Source organism: Podarcis cretensis, assembly GCF_951804945.1.
Source record: "Podarcis cretensis genome assembly, chromosome: 5".
Classification (NCBI taxonomy): domain Eukaryota; kingdom Metazoa; phylum Chordata; class Lepidosauria; order Squamata; family Lacertidae; genus Podarcis; species Podarcis cretensis.
In genome coordinates, this window is record NC_137174.1 from 19,963,820 (window position 1) to 19,975,843 (window position 12,024).

Genomic DNA, 12,024 nt, shown 5'->3' on the forward strand with positions numbered 1-12,024 from the left:
AAACCGGATCACTTGATATGGAATGACCCGTTGGTAACAGAAGCGGACTCAAGAATCGCCTGAGCTAAATATTCCGAAGCGAGCGCGGGCGTGGCGGGGCTTTAGCAAGAGGAGGTGCACGTGTGTATGAGAGTTTTCTTTCATGGGCAGAGCGGTTACTCAGCAGACCTGTCATTTGTTCCACCCGAAAATGTTTGCAGCGTGAAACCCGACGCTGTTGTTGCTGCAGCTGCCGCCGCCAAGTGGGAGGGCCCAGGAGGAGGAGGAAGGAGGAGAAAGTTCAGCTCCTCCTCCTCCTCCTCCTCTGGGCTCTTCAGTTATTTTCTTCCTTCTCGGAAGAGTTAGGCGAGCAGAGCACGGCTGAGAAAGCGAGGGGAGGACAAGCAGCGCTGGGCGTTCCCTGGACCTTCCTTGACAGCCTTCCTGGGGGCTTACCTGCCAGGTGAGAGGGTTGCACCAGGGGGAGGCCGCAGCTGCGCCTTCGGGCCCGGCTGCTGCGGGCCCTGGCGGGCATCGGGCGCGTCTTTGCTGGAAACGGAGCCCCGGGCGAGGCGGGGGACTCCCTGCCAGACACCTATAGCAGGTTGGGAAGCGGCCCCTCTTAATTCAAGGGGGCCTGAATCTCAGGGAAGCTGGTGCCCTTCCTCTCTTAGGTCGCCCCGACCTAAACTGGGTTTGGGGGCAGGGCTCCTTCCTTGCTGCCCTCCCTTCTCAAGCGCAAACATGGCTCGCAAGCCTGCCTTCTTTGCCCGCCAAGGGCGGAGGTGCTGGGTTGGGTCGAGGAAGAGCGGGAGCCTCGGGCTTGCTGCTCCTTGTTGGGTCAAACAGCCTGGCTCGGCGCGGGCCTTGCTCTGCAACAGGGCGGGGTGACTTTTCCAACTTACAGCTTTCAAAACTTGAGGGGTGCTCAAAAGTTGTAACGTGACTTGGGAATTCAAAGGATTTAATAGGATGTTTGGTGGGTAACACCAGTGTAAAATCGCATAGAAATCGTTAAAAAGGATGGCCAAGTGCTAGTAGTTGTGTAATATATTAATATTTATTATTTAGTGTTGCCTGATGTTTTCAGAAGGTAGAATTAAAATGGTTTTCTGAAAGCAAGTTCATGTGCTTCTTCATCAGACGTAGACTAACCAAGCTAAATGTTGTCCAAACACAAAAATAACAGCAGATTTGAATTCCTCAGACATATTTTCAAGACCCCTTGCAGAAGAAAATGGCAAAAAATAAGCTTCACTCCCTAAAATGGCATGCTCTACTCATGTAAGCTTTTCTGCTTCACAGCATAGAATAATAGAATCATGGAGTTGGGACTATGAGGGTCATCTAGTCCTACCCCCTGCCATGCAGGAATCTCAACTGACATGACATATTGTCATCCAACTTCTGCTTAAAACCCTCCAAGGAAGGAGAGCCCACCATTATTATTATTATTATTATTATTATTATTATTATTATTATTATTCCTATTCCTTAAATGTATACTCGATGTCTTCTCTTAATGAATTCTTAACAACAGCTGCCTTTACTTGTTTTCTTTTTTAAAAAAAACCAACCAGGCAAATTTTAGATTAGAAGCTCCTTGGGGCAGGGACTTTTCTTTCTGATCTTGTGTGTTGTTGCCTTGTAAAGTGCCTTGGCATTGTGAAAGTAAATAATTTCTACTGGGCCCTTATAATAGCTGCATTTATGTTGTTTATTTCTGGCCTTTAAAGTGCTTCAAGTACATGATTTCAGTAATCCTGTAATTAACACCTGCATTTTTTGCCCCCTGTATCCTGGCCCATCACAGCAGCCCTCAAGTGCAGGACAGAAGTTATTTACTTATTTATTCTGTTATTTATTTATACTTCTTCCATCCTCCAAAGCAACATACATGGTTCATCTCTTTCCTCCATCGTATCTTAACAACAAACCTGTGAGGCAAATGAATGACATGCTCAAAACTTCCTTGCAAGTTCCATGCCTGAATCTGAGTCTCTCCAGTCCTAGAATGAAACTTTAATTGCTTCTCTGCACCACTTGTACATAGGGATAGCTTGCTGTTGTCAGACTAGGTGCATCCCGTGGGCTTAAGGTTAAGGTCGAAGACCTCGAGAACAAATACCTGCAAGCAGATGGGCAGTGCTTGGTGAAATCTCAAACCTGGGATGTGAGGAGGAATTCGGTGCCCTACATAGCATCTTCCCTATGACTAACGGAGGCAGACCAAATTATGTTAGATAAGCAGCTTTATGAAAATTTGCTTATTTGTACATAATATATACAGGGTGTGGAACCATGAGTTGTTTCAGTAGAGATCTTTTTTAATTTTACATGAAGTTGTACACCTTGCCTTCTGTGGATTGTAAAATGCTTTGCACAGTTGGAACGCTATAATATTTTTTATGAAGTGCGCTAGGTACCACACAATAATTTCTAGACATGCGTGATGCAGATTTTTAAGGCCTAGTTTTTTCTGTAATTTTAAGTTGCTTAAGACTGAATTCCATATTACGTTGTCATTGTTACCTGCCCCGAGACCTTAGGGTGAAGGATGAGTAATAAATTGTTTTAGTAGTAGTAATTAATAATAATAAATACTAGAAATTCGTAGTGATATGTGTGGATTTGTGGTCTGCGATACTTTCCCTTGTTTCCCAAATGTGGCAGTGTTGTTTTCTTTCCCTTCCTGTGTCTGAACTGACAACAAAGAATGTTCTGTCTCTTTATCTTCTATAGTTGTTCCTAATAACATTGCTGTTTCTGGGATCCTGTTTCTGGTTGTTTGTTGCAGAGGATTCTGGTTTAGGGGCTCCTGCACAGGATTATTTTGCTCCCAGGATTATTTTGGGATGTGTGTCTTGTTGGTAGACCTGCCTGAAAGCTACTGTAGTGACTGAAATGCTGTGTTGCTGGTCTAGCATATCCCATAATGCTGTTGTAATATGCTAGTGGATAGGGGTGGGGTGCTTAACCCTCCTCCCTGCCAATGACTCCAAGCAGCTTTCAGTTCATTTCCCCCCAGGTGGGCTCTTAAACTGGAGCAAGGCCAGTTGAGATCAGACTTCAAAGAACATTTGTAGGGGAGAACTGGCAGCAGGTACAAGAGAGATTAGTCTCTCATTTCAGCCTGCTGACCCCTCTGCTCCGCAAGTCCCATCCCCAAACCCCAATTCCTGGTCGGGAATCCCCTGGTTCAAATTACCAGTACACATCGCGGAGAAACACATTTGATGGCTCCAAGCCACGGTCTTTTGATTTTTTCACTTCCCTATCTGCAATGTAGGGGATAATTATGCCGGCTCACTTTGTAGATCTCTCAAGTCTAGAGCAATGGGATGGATATCTGCAATGGCTGTTCATTCTCATTTAGATTTCGGCCTGCACAAATCAACAGGCTTGGCAGAACCAGCCAGTATAACATCAGATCCTCTTTTCCCCGCGCACTGTTTTAATTTTTTATGTACTGCCACCCAACCCTTTTGAGCTGTGGTGTGAACTTGCCATGGCAATGGGTGGCCATTTGTGTCTCCCCTGATCAAGTGGGCATAAAGTGAGGCAATTGTTACCACAGAATTTGCGTGTTGGCAACTGAACCCTGTTCCCCCCACCCTGCCTTACCTCGCCATACTCCGTTGCTACGGGTGCTTCTATCCCAGCTGGAGTAGCGATTAAAAATGGGATTAAAAATGAAGAATGTACTGGGGTAGAGACAGGGTTCAGTTGCCTTCGCCCATGCGCAACATTTGTGGTAAGAGTTGCCACCTTCTCCACCCGGGTGCTATGCGGGGACTGGGCAGAGAGGCCAGGAAGTGCGTCTGGCCCCTTCATGTCTGGTTTAGACCTTGGTTTCAGTATGTGGACGTCTGGAAAAAGGAATCGGTGTGGCCTCAGTTTGGGCCTTGGAGCTTTAAGTCAGTTCCTTGCTCAGTTTCGGACAAATTCCAATCTCTTGGCTTCCATCCCTCAGCTGCTGGGCAGGGGAATGCAAATGCAGAACAGGGTGGTAACGAGGCCAAACTAAAAATAGGAATGTACATTTTGTAGTATTGAATAGCCAATAGGTTGTATTAATCATGACCACTAAGTTTTGTATAAAAATATATGCAGAAACATAACTCTGCTCTAGTAAAACAGGCCAGAGAATGAAATTTTTTGGAGGGGAGTGGTGGTTGCTAGCTATCCCGTATTATCCTGAGCCTATCTTGCCTCATAGGTGATTGTGAGAGAGAAGAAGCAGCCCAAGCTTGTTTGGGGATTTTTATGGACCCAAAATCCACATACACACAAATTAATAAACACTGGCTCCAGTCTAGCAGGAGGTTGAACTGCAAACAATCCATTGAAATGACTGTGCTCATGCAAGCCCTCTTCATTTCAGTGGGACCTGTACAAGAAAACCTCTCGAGTTGCACCTAGGGTAAATGCATTAAATTCTGTGCATCAAATCGATGATCAGGCAGGGAATTTTTTGATTGTGAATTCAAGCACACTGGACAGGTTTTATTGTTGTAGGCCTCCGAACTTCAGGAAGAGGGATTTGGGAAGAAAACTTCATTAACCAAGGGCTGCTTTGTTTCATTGCCCTTTCTTCCTCATTAACTCCCACATGTTTCTTTGTGCATTACAGCTTTAAGTGCTCAGTAGCAGTTTCTGCTTTCCTTCTAGAATAATTGACTTGTGACATCACTGCTGGCTGTCACGGAAACCATAACAGCCCAGCACAGTGTGTGGCAACCTTCCCCAACTGGGTGCCCTGCATTTTTATGGTATCACATCTCCCATCAAGCCCAGCCAGCACAATGCAGCTTCTTAAAATGGGACAAGCGCTGCAGGAACTGGCCAGGAACTCCACTGCTGATGGGAGCTCTTCTCATGAACTTTCTTACCACCCCAATTCAAGAAGGATGTAAATACAATGGATGGGATTTGGAAGAGCATGAGGGAGGTATGGAAGAGGTTTGTTAAAGTAATGGGGAAAGTCTTCAGGTGTTGAAGTGTAGTTGGCCAACTGGCAATCCTTGGGCTGGAACAAGCTTTTGAAATAATTGTCCCTGGAAGCTCTGACAAAATCAAGATGTGGCAGAAAGTTTGCCTGTGCTTTTGGCTTGTAAGAAAATGGTTCCCAAAAGAGCGAATCCAACGCTTTAGGTTAAATCCGGATTGTAAATCTAATTCTGTAGAGTTTTGAAGCCCTTAAGATGGCACCAACTTGCTTGCCATCTGTGAGGAAAGGTCAGTTTGTATAGCAAAATATACTCTGGCTCCCAAGTTACTATAGTTCAGACCCTGAAAACATAGATTTGCCATTCCAGGGATACAGTTAAATTAATGGTTTTCAAATTTCATACCTTCTGGAAACCTTTTTGGATGGATCCATCTACTGAGGAACCTTCCTCTATAGAGAAAATTCTGGAAAGCATTAGAGGGGCACTCTGGATTGGTTAGTACATAATGGCCAAACTATGATTTGGTGACTGAGACTTTGCTTGTGCTTATAGTTTGCTTGATTTGAACCCAGTGGCAATCTAAGGAAGTAAGAGAGAGAAGGCAACAGAATTAAGAAACCCCTCCTCCCTGGGCTTCTTTACCTGGAAATCACCGGAACTCGGTGTCGCCACCTCTCAGGTGGGCGCCATTGCCATTCTTAGAGAACGAGGGAGGTGTTTATGGTGAGTTCCAGCACCTCTTTTTCTATAAGAATAGCACTGGGAACACCAGTATTTACAGTAGTACTTTAAAAACCTTGAGCAAAAAAATGGAGGGGGGCGGGAACCTGAAACGGATTAATTCTCATTGACCGCATAATGCTGACTGATAGGGAGGAAAAGGAAAATGGGTGGGAAGCTGGGAGTGGTATGGAGTATCCTTGAAACTAGCATGGCTGGGGCTCGGAGCAGCCTGCACTACATCATATATAGGGAGCCTCCATGACTAGTTGCCATTGACACCCTTATCCTCCGTGACTTTGCCTACGTTAAAATGCAGGCTTTGCTCTCACAGAAGGCAGTGATGGCCATGAAGAAGGAGCAGGGGCGGTTGCCCCAGGTGCAAAATTTCAGCACCTGGTGCTTCCTCAATACTGCTGCATGCTTCTGTTGCTGGGCTCCGTTGAAAACAGCTTCTCCATACGAAGCAGGAAGTGACCTCTCCAGACAACGGAATGACTCTTATCTCTGCGGCGGCAATCTCCTGGGTGACACGGACGCTGTTAGGCAGTTGAATACACATACGTACTCTGTCCATTTCCCTCCCACCCACCCCTGCCCCTTTGCACAGCCCCGGACGCTGGCTACCCATGCTATGCCACTGCTAGATGGGCATTGACCTGATCCAGCAGGTTAAGCCCCTTTGAGAGCTGTGTAAGGTGGTAGCCATCACAACATCTTCTGGTAACTAATTTCTTAAGTTCTGCATCCTACATATTGAAAAAGTCTCATCCTGCTCCAGTGAAGGCTGGGATCCATTGCACCACCCTCAGCCAGCCTTCACCTGCCTGCTGTTGTACTTTCATTAGATCCAGGGCTGACTCTGGCTCTATCCACTTCTTGTCTCCCTTGGCTTCTGCCCTACTGATTCCATGGAGCACCACTCCACCCCCTGACCCAAATGTATATTTATATTGGTGGACATGGCATGAAATCCTACAATCATCTGTACGAAAACTAAACAGGGGAACTCTGCAGTATAGAAACAGTGGCTTTATTAATGCTGCTAGGTAAAAAAAAACAAAACCCAAAACCCCATGGTTGTAAAAACTGTAGGCCTCTATTTACACTGCAGGCTTTGAGGGAAAGACCTTATTTATCCTTCAGTAAGCAAGTTCTCACATATAAATTGAGAAACTTTGTGCTTCTTTGGGGTATATAAATATGCCTCGGCTGTCCAATTTAAAGAAGTTCATTCAGCTGTGTATTTGCCAGAGTCCTATGATTCACTCTTTAATTGTTTACTGATGTAAATTTATAAATCCCACTCATGACCTATTTTCCTTTTGGGGAGAAGTATTCTCTTTCATTATTTATTTTAAAAGATTAAATGAAACTGCTAAAGTAATGAAAAAATAATCTGCTGCCTTTTTTAAAAAAACCACAATCATGTTAACTGATACAATACTTTTAAAAAACGGATCAAAGTAGTTATGTTGACTCACAGGAAAAAAATCATATTGGGCCAGTACCTTCATTAAAACAACCAGTTAAGTCACATCGTTATTATGCAAGCTTTTGAGCTAAGCGCCACTAGATGGTACAAAATAATGCAAGGCAATGGGATGAGGAACAGGATTTTATTTTTATTTTTTTTGGCTGGTGTTCAAGTCACCCACATCTTGATCTAACAAGAGTCTTATGATGGAGTGTGGCAGCAGGAGCCCAGAAAACTTTCAAAAGAACAGCAAGCATAATATAATCTGCCTTGCTCTTGAATATTGTGGGAGGGTCTACTACCTTGTAAACTTTAGATATTTCATTGGGAAAGGTATAATTTAAAAAGCATTTGGGGGATAATCATCTTGCCGTTGGTACACTGGTCACTATTAAATCCAATAGGAATATGCAGTGGCAAATGGTTCCGGGTAATTCTTTGTTACTTTGTTACTGTTTATATAGTTGAATATAATTTGGTGCACTAATACTTATTAGTGAGGCCCATAGCATTCTTCTGTAGTTGTGAGGAAGCTTTACTTTGAGAAAACTTTACTTTACTTGTGCTTATAGTTGCTTGATTTGAACCCAGTGGCAATCTAAGGAAGTAAGAGAGAGAATTAATGTGATCTGGCAGCATGGTATGCATGATCATGTGCAATTCCAATCTTTCGAAACCAAGTTTCCCCCAGAGTTTCAAAAGACTGTTTTCCCTTTGGATATTTAAGATGCCTCAGAACATTTCAGTTCCTCACAGCGTGCAAGTCTCCGTTCTCTCTTCAACTGATCAAAGTACTTCAGCCAAATTATGGCACACGTTGGGTTTCGTTATATATACAGTGTCTCAGCATGTGGAATGGCTTTAGGGATGTGGGCTCCCTTGGTGATATTTTTGTCCACATCTCTAATCTTTCAGCACGGGAAAATGAATTGATGAGATGGAAATGGATTAAAACTTCCAAATGCCCCAGGACATTCAGAAGTCTGAGAAGTATCTGATCAGACAAGGTTTCATCTGGGTTTCCTGTGAATTAAGAGTAGAATTGCAGAAGGTGGTGCTCTATTCCAGTGAAATGCTAAAATGTGCAACACTTGAATTTAAAAAACCGCCTTGCAACTTCTAGATTAGTAATTCACGGGCAACACTTCAGAATATCATTTGCAATCTAGCAACAACTTTCTGGTGATAGCTATGAGGTTTCCATCTGATAAAGAGTTCTTAAACCAGTGAAACAATACATGTAGAGCTCCAAACCATTTCTTGATTCAGTCAGTTTGTAAAAGCCACATAAACTGGAGTGTTCATTTACAGATGTTCCACCCGTTTTCTTTTGTCCATGATTGACAGCAACTTGCAGGAACAGCGCGAGTGTATCACATAAGAAAACCTCTCTGTGTTAGCTGGATTGGGTCTGTTTAAATAGTTGCATCTTGGAAAGGTCAAATGCACCCAAAGGAAATGCTGATAAAAAGAATTGCTGCCTTATCACGCATAACAGGCATGTCATAAAGCAGAGTTCGAGGCTGCAGGAGACAATGCTTCCTTGGATTAGTCAAGAGTCACAAACTAATATATAATATGTTACAAAGGCGTCTCATGTGACTTTTAAGGTTTCTGTGTGATACAGTTGGATCTTTCTGAAGCTTAAAGGCAGGGCTTTTTTTCAGCCGGGACTCTTCAGAACTCAGTTCTGGCACCTCTCAGGTGGGCCCCATTGCCATGATAAGAGAACAAGAGGTGTTCATGTTGAGTTCCAGCACCTCTTTTCCCCTAGAAAAATAGCTCTGCTTTTAATGTGTGGCCATCTTCATGTGCATCATCATTAGGCGCTAAGATTTGTAGCTCAAGAACAGGATATGGTGGATTAGAAAATTTGTGGTGTGTGTGCCCCCTGGCTGCCTGGAAAAACCCATTGTTTTCAAATGGAGAACATGAAAGAGGCAGGTTCAACTTCATTCAGAAACTAAGCAAAAGCACTTCAGTTTTATGTCTCATGCCACTGAACTTGGTGGAGTTCTTTCAATTTAAACTTCACTTTTGTGACCTAGGCCCACATTTACAGCTGCAATGTCAAAATATTACATTAGGCTGTGCTATGGATGGCTTTTGACAGGGTGACTCCACATGTTGGGTTTCTTCCTTGTTCAGCTGGCAATGTGGGTGGTTCCTATCCAAAGTTGCTTGCCTGGCTCTGCAACTCCTAAATATAATTTTCTCCTTTGGGTGGGCCTGAATATTTCTCAGCTGACAGCTGAATGCAGAGTTGGCTGGCTGGCTGCAGGGGCTTGTCTTGTTTGAAACTGCGTGGAAAAGGAGGAAAGCTGTAGAGTGTGTATGAACAGACCAGGCCAAATGCAACATGTTCTAATAGTTCTTCCTATATTTGGGTAGCTTGTCCTCCTGCTCTGTGTATTTGTACTTGCCCTTTGTCAATATTGTGTCATCTGTGCTTATATTTTTAAGGGAGCAAGCAGAACACATGCTCTAGGGCAGTGTTTCCCAACCTTGGGTCTCCAGTTGTTTTTGGACTACATTTCCCATCATCCCTGACTACTGGTCTTGATATCTAGGGATGATGGGAGTTGTAGTCCAAAAACAGCTGGAGACCCAAGGTTGGGAAACACTGCTCTAGGGATTGCTTTAAAATAATGGCAGTAGGAGCTGAGAGTAAATTTCTCTAGGAAAACCACTATCTATTTTTTAGGTTTGTTTCATGTATGTATTGCAAAATTTAATCAGTTACCAGGTTAGCTTAAAAGCATACCTGTGATTGACTAAAAGTAGTTCCAATTAAGTAAGGCAGGAAAAGCACATTCCATCTGCAAGTTATCGTAACAAATATTTCCCTCTTCTCTCTTTGCCTTCAGAGGATGTTTGAGTTACTGCCATGCTGAGAAGTTGATGGGTTTTTAAAAAAACAACAACGCCCCACCCCCCATATTCTGTGCAAATTGATATTGTCTGCCTTTGTAATACCTTTGTAATGCAAGTTGTTTACTCTTTCCAAATTCTGCTGCTGATGGGGTAAGGGTGCTAGCTGGGATTGCAAAATACCACAAGAGTCCCATCTGATACTGTTTTCCGGAGTTGGTTCCGGGGGCCCTTTGGTGAGTTTGGGGTTGTTTGTTTAAGATACTTTGATAACATATTACCCAATGCAGGTACGGTACCAGAGAGAGAGAGAGAGAGAGAGAGAGAGAGAGAGAGCACTCCACAGCCTGTGCATGCTTGCAAACCAGGAAACAACATGATGTAACCTCCCTCCTTGTCATTCAGAATTTCACTTGAGCCTGTACATGGAAGGCTGTGGGATTTGCATCAGGAGGAAAGAGGATGCTAGTCAGGTTCGGCATATTGGTGGATCTAACTCTCAAGATTGTTGTAGTAAAGAGAGCCAGTGTGGTGTAGTGGTTAAGAGCGGTAGACTCATAATCTGGGGGACCGGGTTCGTGTCTCCACTCCTCCACATGCAGCTGCTGGGTGACCTTGGGCTAGTCACACTTCTCTGAAGTCTCTCATCCCCACTCACCTCACAGAGTGTTTGTTGTGGGGGAGGAAGGGAAAGGAGATTGTTGGCCGCTTTGAGACTCCTTTGGGTAGTGATAAAGCGGGATATCAAATCCCAATCCAAACTCTTCTAGTGCTTAAGTGTTTCTGTTTGGTGCACTGGCTGGATTGATAACAGCCATCTATCTCCTAAACTTATAGCATTTATAGCATTTTTATCCCACCTTTTTCTCCAAGGGGTACATGGTTCGCCCCCCCCCCCCCAGTTAATCCCTACAGTTACCCTGTGAGCTAGGTTAAGAGGCTATGACTGGGCAAAGGTCACCCAGTGAGCTTCATAACTGAATGGGGATTTGAACCCTGAACTCTCTAATCCTAGTCCGACACTCTAACCGCTACACCCCACTGGCTTCCAATAGTTCTTCTGCTATGGTGCAGCTCTGTAGATTGAGTAGCTAAATAAATACAGGGAAAGCAAAATGTCACTTAGAGAAGGATCTGAAATATTTTCCTTGAGGCTTGGATTTGTTTTTTATGGTGTTTTAATGTGTTGTGAATCGCTCTGAGATTTTTTCCCCCTTTAAAATATAAAGTGGTATAAAAGTGAATGATAATAATAATAACAACAACAAATTCCACCGGGGGGCGGGGGGAGAGAAGACACCTACACATTCCGCTGTGGCGACCGTAACCTGGGTTTAAGGTGCCATTTGGCGATTGTCTCGTATATCTGAGTTTCTAACACTGCTTATTGCATCCTGCACCTGGTGGGAACGTACTTGCAGTTGAGGCAGGTGACAGGGTGCAGCTGCGCAACATGTTTGCCTCTTTTACGACAGCCGGAATGGACTATGGAGTGGACTTTGTTCGCGACCTCGGTTTGAATGGGGAATCCAGGCAACACAGGATTCCATCGCATCCCAGGGATCTCCACAGTGCTCCCAGTATTGTTCTTGTTGCGCACTTGCGGTAATAACAGTGGCGGCGAACACATAGCAAGCCATTGGTAGGATTTACTCAGGCTGCAGATAAGAACAGCTCTGCTGCAGGGTTGATGGCGGCTGGGGGATAAAGCCACTTCCGGGCCTGCCCAGGAGGTGGGGTTGCGGGCGTCACGCCCACCCCACGTGAGCGGGGGCTGGGGCCAGCCCCCGCGAGAGCAGGGGAATCCTCAGCGGGCCGGCCCCCCCCAGCCAGCCAATCAGCTGGTCGGCGGGGGGGCGTGGCTTGCCCTATTTAGGGCCAGTGCGGAGGGGGCTCGCCCTCTTTTCGCTGGCTCGCCCCCACGTTTTTCCCACCCTCCCTCCCTTTATTCGGGTTTAGGCTCAGGCAGGTCTTGACATTGCTATGGACTTCGGTCTGTCGCCGCAAGGGGCATGGTAGGAATTT

At 44.8% G+C, this 12,024-nt stretch overlaps 1 protein-coding gene across 3 annotated transcripts in view; it reads left to right on the plus strand.

Annotated features, from left to right (window-relative positions):
• Window positions 1-286: 286 nt before the first annotated feature.
• ANXA11 (annexin A11) overlaps window positions 287-12,024 on the plus strand; it is a 39,386-nt gene continuing 27,648 nt past the window's right edge. Inside the window, exons 1-2 of one of the 3 annotated variants that reach the window (XM_079977022.1) lie at window positions 4,734-4,775; window positions 4,824-4,930. In XM_079977022.1, coding sequence (XP_079833148.1) covers window positions 4,901-4,930 — 30 coding nt within the window. In that variant the 5' untranslated portion in view covers window positions 4,734-4,775; window positions 4,824-4,900. Of the gene's footprint in view, window positions 443-4,733; window positions 4,931-12,024 lie in introns of those variants that run through there. The other 2 variants (XM_079977024.1, XM_079977023.1) reach the window with 2 other exon arrangements.